This window comes from Pelophylax lessonae (assembly GCF_965119305.1).
Source record: "Pelophylax lessonae genome assembly, chromosome: 6".
Lineage (NCBI taxonomy): Eukaryota > Metazoa > Chordata > Amphibia > Anura > Ranidae > Pelophylax > Pelophylax lessonae.
In genome coordinates, this window is record NC_138773.1 from 178,170,070 (window position 1) to 178,190,206 (window position 20,137).

A 20,137-nucleotide genomic window follows, 5' to 3' on the forward strand; every position below is an offset into this window, starting at 1 on the left:
TAATGCGTCCATCAATGAACCTAAGAGAAAAGGATTTAACGGTAAGTCAAATTCCAGTTTTCTCTATCGTTCATTGACGGATGCAGTCCTCTGATGCATATCAGTAGGGACATCCCAAAGCCGTACCAAAATGAGGGGTGGGAACAGCAGAACAAAGAAAAAACAGTCCCCAAGACCAACCTGGCCAACCAGGCAACACAGGACTCATCAGAACAACCAGATGAGGTCCACCTGAAAACAAACAGAAGAGCACCCTCAAGGAAGGACAAGGGGCCCCCTAAACCGCAGCCTGCAAAATCTTGCGGCCAAAGGAGGCATCCGCAGATGCCATCACATCTACCTTATAAAATTTGGTAAAGGTGTGAACAGACGACCAAGTCGCCGCCTTGCACACGTGAAGCAGACGCCTGATGGCAAAAGGCCCAGGAAGAACTAAGCGCCCGAGTAGAGTGAGCCTTGACAGGGAAAGGTGGAACCTGACCCTTAATGGAATATGCCTGCACCACTGTCTGTCTGATCCATCTGGAAATAGTCGCAGCAGACGCAGGCAGCCCTTTCTTCGGGCCATCCGTGAGCACAAAGAGCGAGTCAGACACCAAATACACCCTGATCGCCCGAACAACATCCAGGGTATGCAGAGCAAATTCCTTAGGATGTTTAGGCTTAGAGCACAAGAAAGGTAACACGATGTCTTCATTCAGGTGAAAACTGGAAACCACCTTCGGCAGGAAAGATGGATTCATCGGAAGTACCACCTTGTCCTTGTGAACCACCAGATAGGGAGAACGACAGGACAGCGGCACCAGTTCCGACACCCTGCACGCAGAAGTGATAGCCACCAAGAAGGCCACCTTCTGAGACAAGGTAAGCAGGGGGACCTTCCGAATATTCTCAAAGGGAGGCCTCTGGAGAACTGACAGCACCAAATAAGATCCCATGGCGGTAGCGGAGGTCGCACAGGAGGTACCAAGTGTCGCACTCCCTGGATGAAACTACGCCCCAGGGAATGGGCAGCCAATGGCCTCTGGAAGAAAATAGCCAAGGCCGAGACGTGACCCTTGATAGTACTCAAGGCCAGCTTTTGATCAACTCCCCGATGAAGGAAAGCCAAGATCTGAGCCACGGAATAGGAGCGAGGGTGGGTCCCAAGGGACTCACACCAAGCAATGTACGACTTCCACGTATGATGATAAATCTTCATGGAAGTTGCCTTCCTCACTTTTAGCAGAGTGGGAATCACTGAAGCAGATAAACCCCTGTCCTTCAGCACCTGGCTTTCAACAGCCAAGCCGTCAAAGCCAGCGACTGTAAAGCAGGATGGAAGATTGGCCCCGGCGAGAGCAGATCCCTGAGAGGAAGTCTTAATGGGGAGTCTGCAACACGCCTGACAAGGTCGGCGTACCAAGCGCGACGAGGCCAGTCCGGAGCCACAAGAATGACCGGAATCCCTTCCGCCTCTATCCTGCGAAGAAGTCTTGGCAGCAACTTGAGAGGAAGAAAGGCATACAACAGTCGTTACTGGCCCGAGGGGGCCACCAGGGCGTCTGCCAGAGGGTCCCGGGAGCGGGCCACAAACCTCTGTACCTTCCTGTTGAGTCAAGACGCCATCAGATTCGTGTACCATCCAGCCCTGAAGGGCCAGATCGAGGCCCCCCCGCCAATCGACCGATCGCCGCGAACAGCGCACCCCCCGGCCCCCCATGTGGCCTGCACACTAGTCCCCAGCCTCAGGTAGGCCCGAACAGTCCCCCCCACGTAGGGGGCGGATGGGGGGTAGGTGGGGGTAGGTAGGGGAGGAGGACAGAGGGAACCCTGGAGTGTGAGGGTCCGACCATCCCAGAGAGAGGGCCCGCATCCAGCCCAAAATCCGCCAAGGAAGGGAACGTTTACACAACATACCGGGAACACAGGCGGTCGCCATCTTATGACAGGACCCCACGCCACCGGAGTAGGGGGGCTGTCGGCCGAATGGGAACGCTTACGACATCAGCCTAGACCCTGTCATGTGCGTCCTGGCGAGGGGTTTAACTCGCGGGGCCAGACCCCGTCCAGCGTGAATAGGTCGCGGCCAACCCAGAGCAGAGCTAAGGCATGGCTCGCTAGCCAGACTGGGGTGACCACTGGATATGGGGATCCAGTTTGTCGCCCAGCCCGGGATAATTGTTAGAAGATCTCACAGGAAAAACGATCCGGAGAGAAAAAGACTAGCTAAAGAAAATCTACATAAAAAAATTACTTCTATGCCAGGACCAAAGATTCCAGCAAGGAACTAGGTCCTTACTCCTGACTAGGCAGATTTAAACTGACATCCTATGCAGGAAGAGAGAGGGTATACCCACAGGGACTGCCCATAGGCCTAGCCAGAAATTTTTCCTGCCTAGTGTCCTACTCCTGTAGGGGGCGGTATTACCCTACTGATATGCATCAAAGGACTGCGTCCGTCAATGAACGATAGAGAAATTAACTTTTTGATGATATTCTTATTTTTTGAGATGCACCTGTACTTTTAACTCCTAAAGTATGAACTCAGCACAGAAATACAGTGCTGGTGTTAAACACCTTCAGTTTCAAAAATATATGTAAAAAGATGGTATATTTTACTGTACTCCTTTGTAATATAGCTAAAAGCCATCTCTCTTTATTATACCTAAAATCAAACTTTCTTTGCTACATAATACGCTGTTATATGAAACATTGCTAAAATTGTTAACAGGTATCACATGTACATACCAAATGAAAGGGCATGTGTAACAGGCACTTGCTCGGTTTTCAACTCCTCTTTGAAAAATTCACATTCCACTGAAAACTAAAACAGACATAGGAGTAATGTTACACACTGTGCATAATTCTCAGAAGGCTGTAGAATGTCCTCACTAAATTAATAAAAAATATGAATCATTGTATTAATTTCAAAATCAGGGTCAAATATGTGTACATCACTGAAATAACATCAAAACATATTTGGTAGCTATGACCCATTAAAATCTGTTATTTTATAATAACACTATTTACAACATTGGAATATGAAAAATAAACCTAAAAATTGTACTATGTTTTTAAAGTATATTTCCACCTTTGCAGACAAGTTTGAGAAACCTCAACCATAGTTTTGTTATGTGTTCCCAATCACACAGCATTACCTAAAAAAATGTTAGTGTTTCTGTGGAGCCAAGTTAAATCAACACACACCATAGGCGTACTTACTAAATCCAAGGAGCACCCTCAGGCATTCTAGGAGCATAAAATTATCCTTCTAATTTCCTGAATACCCATCACATTTTTTGGAGGCCCTTGAGCACCAGGACAGTGGAAACACCTACAAAATGGCCACATGCTGGAAAGAACAAAGCCCAGGGTATTTCTAAGAGGCACAGTGATTCCTTTAAAAATGTAATTTTTTGCCACAAGTTTTTGGGAAACGTAAAAAGATAATAGAACAAAAAACAAAGTATACATACATACATACCCTTTTTTTTTTTTTTTTTACACAAAGTTGTCAAATAGGATATTTCTAACACAGAGAATAGACATATAGTACATCTATTTACACCCCAAAACACATTCAGCTACTACTTCGGAGTAGGGCAATACCACGTTTGAGACTTTCACGGCCTAGCCACACAGAGAGGCCCAAAGCCTAAACAGCACCTTAAGGCAGTAGTAAACCCAAAACCAAGAATGTAATATATTGCAGCTTACTAATCAGACGCAGTGGCTACATTTTTTTGGAGAATTTAAGGAAATTTAAAGAAGGATTATTAATATACCGTAGTTTGCTTTATTTTGAGTTTTGTATGAATGTAATGGTGGGTATATAAATACACTATATTGCCAAAAGTATTGGGACACCTGCTTTTACGCAAGCATGACCTTTAATGGCATCCCAGTCTTCGTCCATAGGGTTCAACACTGAGTTGGCCCACCCTAAGGTCCATAAAGATATGGATGAGCGAGTTTGGGGTGGAGGAACCTGACAGACCTGCACAGAGTCCTGACCTCAACCCGATAGAACACCTTTGGGATGAATTAGAGCAAAGACTGCAAGCCAGGCCTTCTCGTTCAACATCAGTGCCTGACCTCACAAATGTGTTCCTGGAGGAATGGTCAATCGTTCCCATAGACACACTCCTAAACCTTGTGGACAGCCTTCCCAGAAGAGTTGAAGCTGTTCTAGCTGTAAAGGGTGAGCCAACTCAATATCGAACCCACGGACTAAGACTGGGATGCCATTAAATTTCATGTGTGTGTAAATGCAGGTGTCCCAATACTTCTGACAATATAGTCTATATCATGTTTGAACTGTTGTGCTGCACTTAAAACATATGTAAATCATTGATGGTGTGGGAATACATGTCAGCATGAGCTACAGTACAAAGATTTATATGCACAAAATGTTGGGGTCTAGATGGAACTAACTGCCCAGAGGTTCACTTTGATTGGGTTTCCTCTATTCAGGGTAAGGCAAGGAAAGATTTTAAAAATTCTTCCTCAACTGTGGCTGGCTTCCACTCAAAATCGATGGGCAAAAACCAGACTCGGATTACTGCTGATGTACTGTTGGGCATACAAATTACATTGGTACAGGACTGAATTAAAAAAAAACAAAATCTGTGAAAAGCAAATAAACTGAAGGGGTGTAAAATTTTTTGTTTTCTGCCTAAATTCTTGGTTGCGCTGTAAATGGGGGGGGGGGGGGGGGTGACAGGTGCTGCTGAATTAGAAGGTAGCCATAAAGGATTTAAAAGTGCCTCTGGGACACTAGGATGGGCCCTAAGCTTTCATTGTTGATGTGATACCCCACTAGTTCTACCTGGTCTTTTATCCAGGTGTACTGCGCAGCTGGTGCTTGCCTGCTGCTGTTCAGAATGCTTGATTCTTTTTGTTCAAACTCTTACCCTCTGAATCAGCAGCAGTTACTAAACCAAGGCTTTTGCACAGGTTCATTTTCAGAATCTGAATCGGACAGCTCCCTGGTGCTCTCATCTGTCAAGTTCAGAATCTGAAAGGCCTCCACACCTTTTTTGGACTGGATGATCAGGTTCTGTTGATGGTAATCCAAACACTGTTGCTGGCTTGAATGGCTCTGCAGACGTTGGTGTGGCTAGTGATCAGAACAGTATTGCTCGCTTCATTGACTCTGTTGACATTAGCACCGGTAGAGTAGTGCTCAGGACACTGGAGCTGGCGTATAGTGATCTGGCATCACTGTTATCAGCAACACTGGCTGGTTGCACTGATTTAGTGACACCGACTGGTGTTGCTAGGGATAAGGTACACTGTTCCTGGCTGCACTGGTGACACTTGGATAGGTATGACAGCTGGCTAGCTGTTTATTAACAATAGACTGGTGGGATAGTGTGTGTGTGTTTAAAACTGTGAACTAGACGCTGAAGGCACTCACTGTACCACTGTAATGGCTTTCTCTCCTCCTTTTTGTTTACATATATGATCACTGTGATTGAACATAGCGATAACAAGGTATAGAATCAATTTCTTTGGTACTGCATCCGGTCATGTGATCCCCAGGCTGGCTGATGCAAAGGCTGTACAGGTAACATACATCCACAGAGGCAAAGCTCCCGTTCAGCTGTTTATGTACACAGGCCAGACAAGAAGTGGTTACAGGACAAGGTCAATATAAAACTGCACAAACTTTTTTTTTTGAACCATTGGAAAACCTTTGCTAACCCAATCCATAGCTCAAAAACAGCCTGTGCAAATGCAGCTTGCTTTCAAGGCACTTTCCGCTTGCATTTTACATCAGTTTAACCCTTCCATGACCAAAGAACTTTGATGCCTGGGCCAAGTTTATCAGTAACAGCTCATGTATATGGGCTGTGACTCGGTAGTGACGAGACTGGACTGATAGTATAATGCACACAGATGGCCACATATGGTGGTGAGAGCCTGTCAGCTATTTTTATGAAGTACTGGTCTTGTTACTGGAGATTGAGTTATGTAGAATTTATTAGGAATAAGTCCTGCGAGCGACCCTGAGGTTCTAAATCGATCAGTTATTTGCCACAGACACTCCACTTCTCATAATAGTGTGCTTAATTGAAATAAATATATAGTGTTGCGCAAATAAAAAATTATTAAATTAATTAATTTGTGCTTAAATTATTAAAAACCCAAAATATTTATATGTGACATAATATTAACCACTTTACTAGAGGATTTTGCTGTCTTACGTCTGGGCCACTTTTTGCGATTCGGCGCTGTGCGGCTTTAACTGACAATTGCGCGGTCGTGCGACGCCATACCCAAACGAAATTTACGTAATTTTTTTCCCACTAACAGAGCTTTCTTTTGGTGGTTTTTGATCACCTGTGCGATGTTTACTTTTTGCGCTATAAACAAAAAAATAGCGTAAACTTTGAAAAAACAACAATATTTTTCACATTTTTTTATATGAAATTCCCCCCAAAAAAATGTAAAAATCAAAATTTTTTAAAATTTTTGGCCAATTTGTTTTCTGCTACCTATGTTTGGTAAAAAAATTCACAATAAGCGTATTTTGATTGGTTTGCGCAAAAGTTATCGCGTTTACTAACAAAGGGAAAGATTTCTGTCATTTTTGGTGTTTTTTTTTTTTTTAACGCGTAATGGCGGCGATCTGCGATTTTTTTTGCGGGACTGCGACATTGCGGCGGACAGATCGGACCCTTGACTGACATTTTTGACACTTTTGGGGGTACCAGTGACATTACTGCAGTAATCAGTGCTATATATACTGTATATATGCACTGTTACTGTAAAAATGACACTGGCAGGGAAGGGGTTAATTTTATTGGAGAGGGAGGGGTTAATGTATGCCTGGTGCTTACTGACGTGTGTGGGGGGAGGTGACTGTGTGACACAAGGACAGATCCAGAGTTCAGCTATGCTGAACCCTGCAATCTGACCCTGCCTGTCACTTGGGAGATCCCTGACGATCGGGGAAGAGCAGCGGCGATCGCCGCTGCTCCTCCCCTGGCCCGACTCCCGCTGTGACTGAATACAGCGGGAGCGAGCCTCCGGCGGCGCGCGAGCGCCGCCGAGAAAGGGGAGTGTCTGACGACGTAGTACTACGTCGTCAGACGATAACGAGCCACTTTGCCGCAGTAGTACTACGGTACTCAGACGGCAAGTGGTTAAAGTGCCAATAGTGCTAATAAAGTGGTAAATATAATATAATATAATACTCATAGAAAAGAGAAAATATATAGATATAAAATCTTTTATATCTATATATTTTCTCTTTTCTATGAGTATTATATTTACCACTTTATTAGCACTATTGGCACTTTAATATTATGTCACATATAAATATTTTGGGTTTTTAATAATTTAAGCACAAATTAATTAATTTAATAATTTTTTATTTGCGCAACACTATATATTTATTTCAATGTAGAATTTATTGATGTGTCTGTAACAAGAAAGTTTCTGGTGAGATGTACACTATTTAAATAAAGATTTGTTTGCACTATGTGGAGCATTTTTCTTTGCATTTGACTCCTACTTAACAACACCTGCTTTAGAATTTTGGAGCAGAGTAAAGATCGAACGAGGTTCATTAAGTAGAGGTGTGTGGAGATTTACTGTATGAAGCGCATAGTGCTTGGCTGTGAAATGACAATGATATTAGTACAGTGACAGTGTATGGTATAAATACTAATCACTGTATTAGTGTCACTGATGAGTTCAATGGCAGTTAGCCAGTTCTCACTCAGTGTCAAAATTTCCGCCACTGATATAAAAAATAAAATAAACTTTTATAGATGTAGCACCCTCCTAGGTAGGTGCTAGAGAGAGTATAGTTTTGAACCCTGTCTGCTTACCAGAGGGATTGCAGGTACATTTATATTTGTTCTCTGCCTACCAAAGAGAAGGATCTGCTAGTGAGGCCTGCTCAATGTGCTCAGGTGCAACTCAGTCTGTCTGAAGAGTGTTTCACACTGGTTCAATAGGGAGGCATATTGGATAGTGGGAGGAAACCAGACGAATGAGTGCACAGGGGTTTAATACAGCCCTGGTGATTTGGCAGAGGAAAGTATATCGGTGCATGCTGGGATACTGTATAAAAGCTAGAAGCACATGTGCTCTTGGACTTTTGTCTGGATAGCAGAGTCCCAGAGGAAGGGGGCTGCTGCCTCCTCCTCTGTAGAGGTGTCATGCAGCCTCAGATAGTCAACATGAGGGTCTAGAGAGCTAGAGAAGAACTGAACCCGGAGGTCCTGTGGAGCTGACAGAGGGAAGACACTGAAGACACTGAGTACAGATGTGTGTCAAGGGGCCTGACTTGAGGGGGGCCACCCCTGACGCTAGAAGAGTCAGTGGATGGGTCTCAGTAAAGAGGGTGCTTGAGAGTGTCCTGAAGAGAATGTAGATCACCAAGTCTATTGCTGGAGAGAAAGAGCAAGGAGACTTAACCTTTTCCATACACGTGGCAGTATGGTTTAATTTGGTTTAAGAGAGTTTTGAGACTGCTTCCACAAGCAACTTGGTGAGGCCAAGTGAAAGTTGTCCTTATCCAATATACATAGTTCCTGTTGGAGTATCCCACTATTCCCTTCTCCCATCCAAGTTCCACAATAAATACTAAAAACCAACACCCCCGGACTGCTCATTGAGCAATAAGCCATTGAGAGTAAGGATGAATGTGTGAACTGTACCCTAAGTGACTGTGTGTTGGTAATCAGAGGAGGCCCTACAAGTCATGGTACAGCAAGTCCTACGGGGACAGTGCTACATATAATATTATATTATTTGCAAAAGTATTCGGCCCCCCTGCGTCCTTTTGCCACATTTCAGGCTTCAAACATAAAGATATAAAACTGTAATTTTTTGTGAAGAATCAACAAGTGGGACACAATCATGAAGTGGAACTAAATTTATTGGATATTTCAAACTTTGTTAACAAATAAAAAACTGAAAAATTGGGCGTGCAAAATTACTCAGCCCCTTTACTTTCAGTTCAGCAAATTCTCTCCAGAAGTTCAGTGAGGATCTCTGAATGATCCAATGTTGACCTAAATGACTAATGATGATAAATAGAATCCACCTGTGTGCAATCAAGTCTCCGTATAAATGCAACTGCACTGTGATAGTCTCAGACGTCCGTTTAAAGCACAGAGAGCATCATGAAGAACAAGGAACACACCAGGCAGGTCCGAGATACTGTTGTGGAGAAGTTTAAAGCCGGATTTGGATACAAAAAGATTTCCCAAGCTTTAAACATCCCAAGGAGCACTGTGCAAGCTATAATATTGAAATGGAAGGAGTATCAGACCACTGCAAATCTACAAAGACCTGGCCGTCCCTCTAAACTTTCAGCTCATACAAGGAGAAGACTGATCAGAAATGCAGCCAAGAGGCCCATGATCACTCTGGATGAACTGCAGAGATCTACAGCTGAGGTGGGAGACTCTGTCCATAGGACAACAATCAGTCGTATACTGCACAAATCTGGCCTTTATGGAAGAGTGGCAAGAAGAAAGCCATTTCTTAAAGATATCCATAAAAAGTGTCGTTTAAAGTTTGCCACAAGCCACCTGGGAGACACACCAAACATGTGGAAGAAGGTGCTCTGGTCAGATGAAACCAAGCAAAATGTTATGTTTGGCGTAAAAGCAACACAGCTCATCACCCTGAACACACCATCCCCACTGTCAAACATGGTGGTGGCAGCATCATGGTTTGGGCCTGCTTTTCTTCAGAAGGGACAGGAAAGATGGTTAAAATTGATGGGAAGATGGATGGAGCCGAATACAGGACCATTCTGGAAGAAAACCTGATGGAGTCTGCAAAAGACCTGAGACTGGGACGGAGATTTGTCTTCTAACAAGACAATGATCCAAAACATAAAGGAAAATCTACAATGGAATGGTTCACAAATAAACATATCCAGGTGTTAGAATGGCCAAGTCAAAGTCCAGACCTGAATCCAATCAAGAATCTGTGGAAAGAACTGAAAGCTGCTGTTCACAAACGCTCTCCATCCAATCTCACTGAGCTCGAGCTGTTTTGCAAGGAGGAATGGGCAAAAATTTCAGTCTCTCGATGTGCAAAACTGATAGAGACATACCCCAAGCGACTTACAGCTGTAATCGCAGCAAAAGGTGGCGCTACAAAGTATTACCTTAAGGGGGCTGAATAATTTTGCACGCCCAATTTTTCAGTTTTTTATTTGTTAAAAAAGTTTGAAATATCCAATAAATTTCGCTCCACTTCATAATTGTGTCCCACTTGTTGTTGATTCTTCACAAAAAATTACAGTTTTATATCTTTATGTTTGAAGCCTGAAATGTGGCAAAAGGTCGCAAAGTTCAAGGGGGCCGAATACTTTCTCAAGGCACTGTGTATATATATATATATATATATATATATATATATATATATATATATATATAAAAAATATAGGGCTTGAAAAAACCCATGCGCCAATCGCAATGGCGACTGGAAATCGCGTCCTGGCGTCTGAGTTACACAGCAGCAGTGGTTGGGATCCTCCCATGTGGCCCATCTGCGGGTGCGCGGCCTAGTGCTGCACTAACCAATAATTGAGGCTGGGGCTTTGCGACCTGCTGGAGCGGGATACAAGCTCCTAAGTGAAAACCAGCCCCTCTGGTGGACAGTGCCGTGATGAGCGCGGCTTGCTCTCACTGCCTGCCCACCTCAAACATTATCTTCCCAGGTTGAAAGCTGGGCTTGATCAGTCGCCCTTTCCTTACTGCTGCTGAATGGACAGGGAGTGCCACCCCATCAGTGCAGTTTATCAGCGCCACCCGTCAGCGCTACCCGTCAGTGCCACCTGTCAGTGTTTTAGAGTCTCAAGTTTGAGAAAAAGACACCTCAACTGGCAGCTTCATTAAATGGTACCCGGAAAACGCCAGTCTCAACGTCCACAGTGAAGAAGCGACTTCAGGATGCTGGGCTTCTAGGCAGAGTGGCAAAGAAAAGGCCATATCTGAGACTGGCCAATAAAAAGAAAAAGGTTAAGATGGACAAAAGAACAAAGACATTGGACAAAAGTGTTATGGACAGACAAATCTAAGTTTGAGGTGTTTGAATCACACAGAGGAACATTTGTGAGACGCAGAACAAGTGAACAGATGCTAGAGGAGTGCCTGACGCCATCTGTCAAGCATGGTGGAGGTAATTTGATGGTCTCAGGCTGCTTTGGTGCTGGTAAAGTGGGAGATTTGTACATGGTAAATGGGATTTTGAATAAGGAAGGCTATCACCCCATTTTGCAACCCAATGCCATACCCTATGGACAGCGCTTGATTGGAGCTAATTTCCTCCTACAACAGGACAACAGCCCAAAGCACACATCCAAACTATGAAAGAACTATTTAGGGAAGAAGCAGTCAGCTGGTACTCTGTCTGTAATGGAGTGGCCAGCGCAGTCACTAGATCTCAACCCTATTGAGCTGTTGTGGGAGCAGCTTGACCGTATGGTACGTAAGAAGTGCCCATCAAGCCAATCCAACTTGTGGGAGGTGCTTCAGGAAGCGTAGGGTGAAATTTCTTCAGATTACCTCAACAAATGGACAGCTAGAATGCCAAAGATCTGCAAAGCTGTAATTGCTGCAAACGGAGAATTCTTCGATGAAAGAAAAGTTTGAAGGAAAGAATTATTATTTCAAATAAAAATCGTTCTTTCTAACCTCGTCAATGTCTTGACTATATTTTCTATTCAGTTTGCAACTCATTTGATGAATAAGTGTGAGTTTTCATGGAAAACAGGAAATTGTCTGGGTGACCCCAAACGTTTGAACGGTAGTGTACATATACACACACACACACACACACACACACACACACACACACACACACACACGTCAGAAGGGGTGGTTCCCCCCGAATGACGTGGCCAGGTGGCCCAACCCCCTGCCTATATAAGTCATGTTAAAGCATGGAGTGGGCATATGGCGGGGGGGGGGGGGCCTCCCTGGAGGCGGAGCACTTTTCATTTTTTCTATTTTTTGGGTCAGCAGGAGTTGTGATTGACTAAGGATTTACATCGAGGCATACTATTTTAATTTTTTTTTAAAAAGGATTTGTAAAAAATTGTCTTGTGTGGTTACTTTTGTACAAATTTTTTTGTGAATGGGTAGAGGTACCTGATATCCATTCACATGGGGGGCAGGATCTGGGGGCCCCCATGTTAAAGGGGGCTTTCAGATTCCAATAAGCCACTCACAGGGAGCACCCACCCCCCCCATGTTGAGGGTATGTGGCCTGGTATGGTTCGGGGGGGGGGGGGGGGCACTCGTTCATCTTACCCCCCCCCCCTTTCCTGATCCTTATTTTTTAATAGCCGGGTCCCGGAAATTGTAACCGCAAGTCATTTTAAATGATATTTGACACTTTTTTTTAATTAATACATTTCCCGCAGGGCAGTACCCAGACTCCTATACCCCTTTTATGGCCAATTACTTGCAAATAAGCCTTCAAAATGGGCACTTTTGATTTTTCCTGTTCGGCTCCCGTAGACTTCAATAGGGTTCGAAAATCGGGTTAGTACATGTCCCCTGTTCAGGAGTTGTGGAGTGGTAACGGCCGATGCCCGATTACCCCAGCAAGCGGGGAGGGGATGCCCCCCCCCCCCTCCCATGGCTCTGCCCGGGTCTTCCGTCCCACCGGGAGACCCAAGCAACCAGCCAGCACGTCCTCCAGCTGGTTGGAGTCCCGAACTAAGCCGGATTTGGCTTAGATTGGAGCTCCGATGATGTACTCCGGAAGCTGCGTTCCTGACGTCACGTCTGGGTTACTTGGCAGCTAAAGGAGCCAAATTTAAAAAAGTGACAGTATTCAAAAATACAGTTTTCGACATTTTGAATACATTGAAGTGCAGTGGAGGGGTCTGGATTCTTTTAGACCCCCGATCCCTTCATAAGAGTACCTGCCAGAGCCGCTTCCTATTGCTGTCACAAGGGATGTTGACATTACTTGTGACAGCAATAAAAGTGATCAGATTTTTTTTTTTTTTTAAAAACCAAATGTGCCAAAATTAAAAAATGTAATAAAATAAACAGGAAAATCTTTTTTTTTTAACGTTTAAAGAACCTTTGGCCAAAGAATTTGCAGGCTCGGCACCTGAAATAAAAACCATCTATTCAGTGCCAGGAATCAGTACCAAACTTTGTATCAAGTTGCAATTGCTAATAATTTAAAAAGGAATGGATAACCCAGCCGCCTTTTTATAAAAGGGTGGGCTCACAACAGCGTGTGTGGGTGCCATTAGAAAGAGCTAACAACTCTGTGTAGGAAGAGAGACACTTTTTACATTTTGGCACTGGCATTGTTCATCTTCCCATACCTTTTGATTGACAATAGCTTGCTTATTAGCTTTACAAACGGACAGAAACTGGGGAACGTCAAACAAGATTTTTGATGCAGTTAGCAAAGTGTACCCATGCAGATTCACTAATTCTTACCTAAGTTGTTAACTTCGTTAGGGCATTTTTCATTTCGCTAAATCAAGTTTTACTGAAATGTGCATTTTGGGTTTATTAAAATGTGGATTATTTAGACTCTGCAAATAAATTTTGCAGTTTTTACCGGTATGTAGTTTGCAAAATTGCTACATTTTTGTGATAGTTCTGACTGTGCAACCTTAAAGTGTGTTTAAAGGCTGCAGTATATAGCAGCCTTTTTATTTGCATCAGTTCCTAGTAAAGCTTGTAAGGAGTTTTCACTCTCCCCTGATCCTCTGTCTGGACAGTGCTGATTGGCCCTGTGCTGATCCCATGCACTCTCCCAAAAAAACAAACAAAAAAAGAAAACTCTCTAGCTGTTAGTTGGTGTCCACCCTGGCCATATGATTGGCTGACATTTATGTCTTGGTATATACCCCTAATGATTGTTGCATTTTCAATCCCACCACGCCCTTATATAGGTTTTTGCCAGAGGGAATGAGTTCTGCGGTGCTGCAGGCGCGTCATTTATTCCTAAATGATCTTTCACAAGGCAACGATACATATTGTTGCTCTGAGCTATGGTTTAGATCTATATTTCTTTTTTGCTTTTTGGTTACTTGTGCAATCTGCAGTATTGAAGTTTATCTCACATCTGGTTATTACTTCATTGCCCTTTAGGTTCTGGCGTGGTGATATTCCTCACTCCTGCTCAACCTAATCCATTTTCTGTGAGGGCATCCGGATCAGCAGACTTTTCCATATTTTTTAGAACCCCATCTATTAATGAAAGATTTTTTACTGTTTGTCACCATTTGATTGCTCGCACTGAGTGTAGTTACAATATGAAGTAGTGTCTCATTGGCACCTGATCAGCTGAAAGCCTTTCCGGACAGAAGAACACAGCGATTACTGCCAGTGGCAATAGCTACACTCAGTGTAACTACACTCAGTGCAAGCAATCAAATGGTGACAAACAGTAAAAAATCTTTCACTAATAGATGGGGTTCTAAAAAATATGGAAAATTCTGCTGATCCGGATGCCCTCATAGATTAGGTTGAGCAGGAGTGAGAAATCTCACCACGCCAGAACCTAAAGGACAACAAAGTAATAACCAGATGTGAGATAAACTCCAATACTGTAGATTGCACAAGTAACCAAAAAGAAAAAAGAAATATAGATCTAAACCATAGCTCAGAGCAACAATCAACACTGATGGGAGAATGATTGAAAAATCACACTATCAATAGCCTGCTTTAGAATCTAGGTTTAAAGAAGCTTTCCCCTCACTCCTCTTTGGATACTAGGAAAACATTTCAACTAGAAACAATTACAACCTGTCAGAGGTTGAAAAACATAAACAATCCATTCAAAAGTTTAACTTGTCCAATGATATACATTTTATGTAAACATTTTTTTGGCACAACCGATAAGGCAGTTCAAAAAGCAATGACCATATGCAAAACCACAGTCACTTATGGCAATAAGACGGATTTGATTTTTACATTTTTTTTGAGTTTTGTATACTAATAACTAAACAAAATTTTCTGATTGGTTTCTTGCCAAGTTCATATTTACTTCATTCCAAAATGACTTTCTACAATAAATATAACAAAGAAAAAAAAAGTACTCACCACAGTGTTGTTTGTTTGGGGCTGATAAATTATGAACTGTGTTGTGGTAGGGAAGTCGTCCAATTTTAGTGTTACACTCTAAAAAATAAAAGTACTGTGGTGAATAAAAGAAAATTAAAACTACAAATAATCCTCGGATAAAGTACTTGTTAGGTGTCACTTATCGAAATATAACCAATTCAGATTTACACTGGGGCTTTCAGCTTCCTCAGGCAATCCTAAACTTCAAGATATTAATGAGTCTTTAGGGGCTACCTACAAGGTGTGCCTGTTAATGTATCCAGGCTAAAGATAGGTCTCCGATTAGCAGCTCACATAATTTAGAGTTGGGACCACACTCTGCAGAGGTGCCTTGGAATGGCAATGTATACAGGTATTTGCATTAACCCCAAACATTAGAAACAGTTTATAATTGGAACACAGGAACAGAGGGACGTGTGGCTCATGCCCAGTATTGTACTCCAAGTTTTGGAATTTACAGGCATGTAAAAAATATTTTTTTTTATTTACCTGTAAACTCCATATCTTGGAATACAGTACACGATACACACAAGGTATTCATAGACCCTGTGTTATAGACCCATACCTTCAGGTGATTGGACACTGGGAAAGTTTGAGGATATGCCCCATTGGGTGCCTCCCTTTTTACCCTACTTCCCTCTGTGTGTCCTTCAGTTTTGTAGAACGCAATGAAGAGTAACCTGAAAATGGAAAGGACGTTGACCTATGTCCTGTACTGTACTCCAAGATATGGAATTTGCAGCGAGTCAAAATGCCGCCTATCTTAACTGCACAGTACAGGACACAGGGAAATTATTCATAGAACCTGGGATATCCCCACGCAATGGCTAAAAAGGGTGGGCATCACCTAGGCAAACAAAACTGTGCCAAAAGACCCAACAACAAAGGTCAAAGATCCAACTTCAGATGATCACTGTAAGAATCTTGCAGCTGAAAGCTATTAATTGATGGTGTATTTGGAAGCAAGGAGTCCCTTACAAGGTCTTGAGGTTAGAACAAATAGGGGATCAGTCTTCCCCATCAAAGTGGTTGTTTTGAGCTAGCCTAATGGGTTCTGACTAAATTCAGGCCATGAAGAGGATTTCCTTTAGATGCTTTGGAGCAGGGCATAATGATAGTAGAACAGTGAAGTGTAGGACTGATACATCCTTTAGAAAGAATTGACTGCCAGGAAGATTGAGGAAGTGCACCTTAGAAGAGAAAGACTCCCATCTGACAGACAAAATAGCAACCAAGATGGCCATTTTGCAAGAAAGATCTGCACTTTTTTTAGGCTTTTTTCCCCCCTTTATTTTCACCTGGTGATCCAAAAAGTCTGTAATTTTCAAGTTCCTTCAACAGGCCAAGCTGTCCAAAGTAGCTGGCTGAGATAAATAATTTACCAATGACAGAGGTGCATTCAAATGGGCAGCTTTTTTTCGTTTATGTCAAACCTTTATCTCAAACGGGGGAAAAAAAAAAAGTTTGTGGAACTGCGTATAAATTATTAGCTGGAATTAGGCTTTAATTTGTTAGTCACGTCCATCTGAATCTGCTAGTCTAACACTACCCTCTCCCCCAGACTGATAATGCTGCAGTCCAAAAGGTGTCTGCTTTACTCGTTTATTCAGAATGCAGACACCCAAAGACAAAAAGTGTTACCGGTTGGACCAACAGGTGAAATAAAGAAAAAAAAGCCAAACAAAAAAGAAAAATGAATCCAGTCGAGGGATTGGTAAACTGCAATATATTCCATTTTTGATTTTGGGTTTATTACTGCTTTAAGGCTAAATTATGCACAAAACCTGATTGTAGGAAGGCCAGGATGCGAGGCATAGTGTAATCTCTCGGACTGGTATTTCCAGGTATGATAGTAAATCTTACTGGAAGCGGCTTTTCTTTTTAGCAAAGTAGGAATACCAGACTTTGAGAGCCCTCTCTCTTGAGACATGGACTTTTAACAGCACTGACATGAAAGACTGAGAAGCAAAATGATATAGAGGTTCTGAGACAGCAGATCCAGCCTTTTAGGAAGAGGCCAGACGTTGTCAGCTAGTAGTCTGAGTATGTCTGTGTACCGTATTCTTTTGAGTCAGTTTGGTGCATTATATGTAAGCTGCGCCTGCATATGTAAACAGCATTCATACCACACATGAGATATTGCCGCGAACATTAGAGCAAGAGCAATAATACTAGTGCTAGTTACTTCTCTAACTCTAAACTGGTGACCTGTAAACATTTTTAAATCGTAGCCTATGGAGATTTTTAAATACTGAATTTTGGGGCCATTCCACAATTGTGTGCTTTAATAAAGCTTGACATATTAGCTATCTATTTACTCAGTGTAACATCTTTCACATTATGCAAAAAAATTGGTTTAGTGTTTTTTTTTTTTTATGAAAGTTTTTTTCCAAATTTATTCCCTAGGGTCTCTGCTAAAAAAAAAAAAAAGTAAAATGTGTGGGGGTTCGAAGTATTTTTCTAGCAAATTTTACATGTAAGAGAGGTATGCCAGAATAGGCCTGGGCTGGAAGTGGTTAAAATCAAGATGGAATATCCTGAGATTGCCACAAAAGCAACAAAAATCCTCCTTCCATTTTCAACATTTTATCTTTGTGAAGCAGGGCTTTCTGCAATGACCGCAAACAAAATGAGATTATGAAGTACACTGGATAAAAGAAACACACTTCGGGTGTCACTGTCTACCATCACTCCCAGATGCGACGGTCTAGTTGCAAGAAAAACTTAGGGCTCCCAATGATTCTAAATTACAGGTGAGTTGTATAAATATATCATTATATTACAATGTAATAATAGAAATAAAGTGCACAGTAAATGTAATGCACTTGAATCACCCTGAAACCATCCTAAAATTAGTTCAATGGGTGATTTTTGCAGAGCAGAGGGATTTAGATTGAGATTCCAAGGGCAGGGTGCTGTAACGAGGGTATAATTCATCAGACACCTTGAAAAAAGTTTTTTTCAAGAGATGGTGTAGCAAAAGGTTTTTTGTTATAGGATTAATAAGGCCAAAACCTGTTGTTTAAAAGCCAGGTTTTAGTCAAATTTCGAATGCTGGAAAGCAAGAATGCAAGGTCCTTAGCAGTCTTTGTGGTTGTAATACCAATGTTAACATCAAGCAAAAAAGGATTTCCAGGTACTTTAGATTTTCTCAAAGTGACTTTTCTGAGTTAGATATACCTCTGTTCAAGACCTGTGCTTCAACAGCCATGTCGTTGAAGCCAATGGCAGAGAAGCAGCACGTGAAATGCCTTGAGACAGTAGGTCTGGCCTGTTTAGGAGAGGCCAGGAGTCCTCTCCTAGAAGTATGAGTATGTTGTCTGTCTCCTAGGTTCTTTTGGGCAAGTTTGCCCAATTTCTTTTCTCTTCCTTTGTTTTGCAGAGCATTCAAGGAAGAATCTGCACTGAAGGGAAGGCATATATTAACCCTGATTAGAGTCTAAGGCAATACCTGAACATGCAATGTTAGTGCTAGATAATCTTGGTACTGTCCACAAATGGGTAATTTGTTGTTGAACCTAGAGGTCATGATGTCTACATCTGGAGTACTCTGATTTAGACTGTGACAGACCCAACCGGGGCAGTCACTTTTGAAGGGGACTAGGGGCTTGCCTTCTACCCATTGATTATGGCCCATGGGAGGAGACTGGGGATTTTGTCTGCTTCTTCCAGTCGGAGCATGGAAGAGCTCAGTTCTTCCCCTGATCCCATGGAGAGTGCAGATCAGTTTCTAATGATCAACAACATGATGAACCCTGGAGAGGGAGACTTGGATTAATTCTCCAAATAAAGACATTAAAGCTTCCTTTCTGAAGTGGATGGAAAAGTGTAATAATAATTTTGTACAGGTTAATGACCATAGGAAACATAGTGGCCTTCCTGCAGACTGGGTGGGAGAAGCTCCTCCACTTGGGACAGAAATCTTTATCAACAATTTCCCTCAAAAAATCTATAAAAATAAATGAATTCCACTTTTTCAGACTGCTAGAACATTATATGAGTTTTGTCTTATGACGACTTGTCTAGTGGACAGGTTACACAAGTGTAAGCTGGGTAATGAGATTTGGATAGTCTTCTTTCTGGGGAACTAGTGCCGAACTGTCTGGGTGACTAGTTGTGAATTAGCTTACTGTTTAATTAGGAACACTGTTTGTTGTTAATTGGATTGTTGTTTAAAGTTTGCATTGCCATGCTAATATCCCCAAGAGGGGAATGTCCTCCTCGGGGGGTATAAGTATGAGTTTTAATAAAGAATCATTCCTTTGGTTTTTACCTCAACATCTTGCCTGCGTACAAACTCGATTCCAAAAAAGTTGGGACACTGTACAAATTGTGAATAAAAACAATGCAATGATGAGGAAGTTTACAGATTTCAATATTTTATTCAGAATACAACATAAATGGCACATCAAATGTTTAAACTGAGAAAATGTATCATTTTAAGGGAAAAACAAGTTGGTTTAAAATTTCATGGCATCAACATATCTCAAAAAGTTGAGACAAGGCCATGTTTACCACTGTGTGGCATCCCCTCTTCTTTTTATAACAGTCTGCAAACGTCTGGGGACTGAGGAGACAAGTTGCTTATGTTTAGGAATAGGAATGTTGTCCCATTCTTGTCTAATACAGGCTTCTAGTTGCTCAACTGTCTTTAAGTCTTCTTTGTGGCATCTTCCTCTTTATGATGCACCAAATGTTTTCTATGGGTCAAAGATCAGGATTGCAGGCTGACCATTTCAGTACCCGGATCCTTCTTCTATGCAGCCATGATGTTGTAATTGATGCAGTATGTGGTCTGGCATTGTCATGTTGGAAAAAGCAAGGTCTTCCCTGAAAGAGACGATGTCTGGATGGGAGCATATGTTGTTCTAGAACTTGGATATACCTTTCGGCATTGATGGTGCGTTTCCAGATGTGTAGGCTGCCCATGCCACACGCACTCATGCAACCCCATACCATCAGAGATGCAGGCTTCTGAACTGAGCGCTGATTACAACTTGGGTTGTCCTTGTCCTCTTTAGCCTGGATGACATGGTGTCCCAGTTTGCCAAAAAGAACTTCAAATTTTGATTCGT

General features: G+C 42.4%; 1 protein-coding gene across 1 annotated transcript in view; it reads right to left on the minus strand.

The window, feature by feature from the left end:
• Window positions 1-20,137, minus strand: part of PGAP1 (post-GPI attachment to proteins inositol deacylase 1) — a 278,399-nt gene that overhangs the window by 164,010 nt on the left and 94,252 nt on the right. Inside the window, exons 10-11 of the mRNA XM_082261304.1 lie at window positions 15,042-15,119; window positions 2,731-2,806 (exon numbers count right to left, since the gene is read on the minus strand). Coding sequence (XP_082117430.1) covers window positions 2,731-2,806; window positions 15,042-15,119 — 154 coding nt within the window. The remainder of the gene's footprint in view (window positions 1-2,730; window positions 2,807-15,041; window positions 15,120-20,137) is intronic.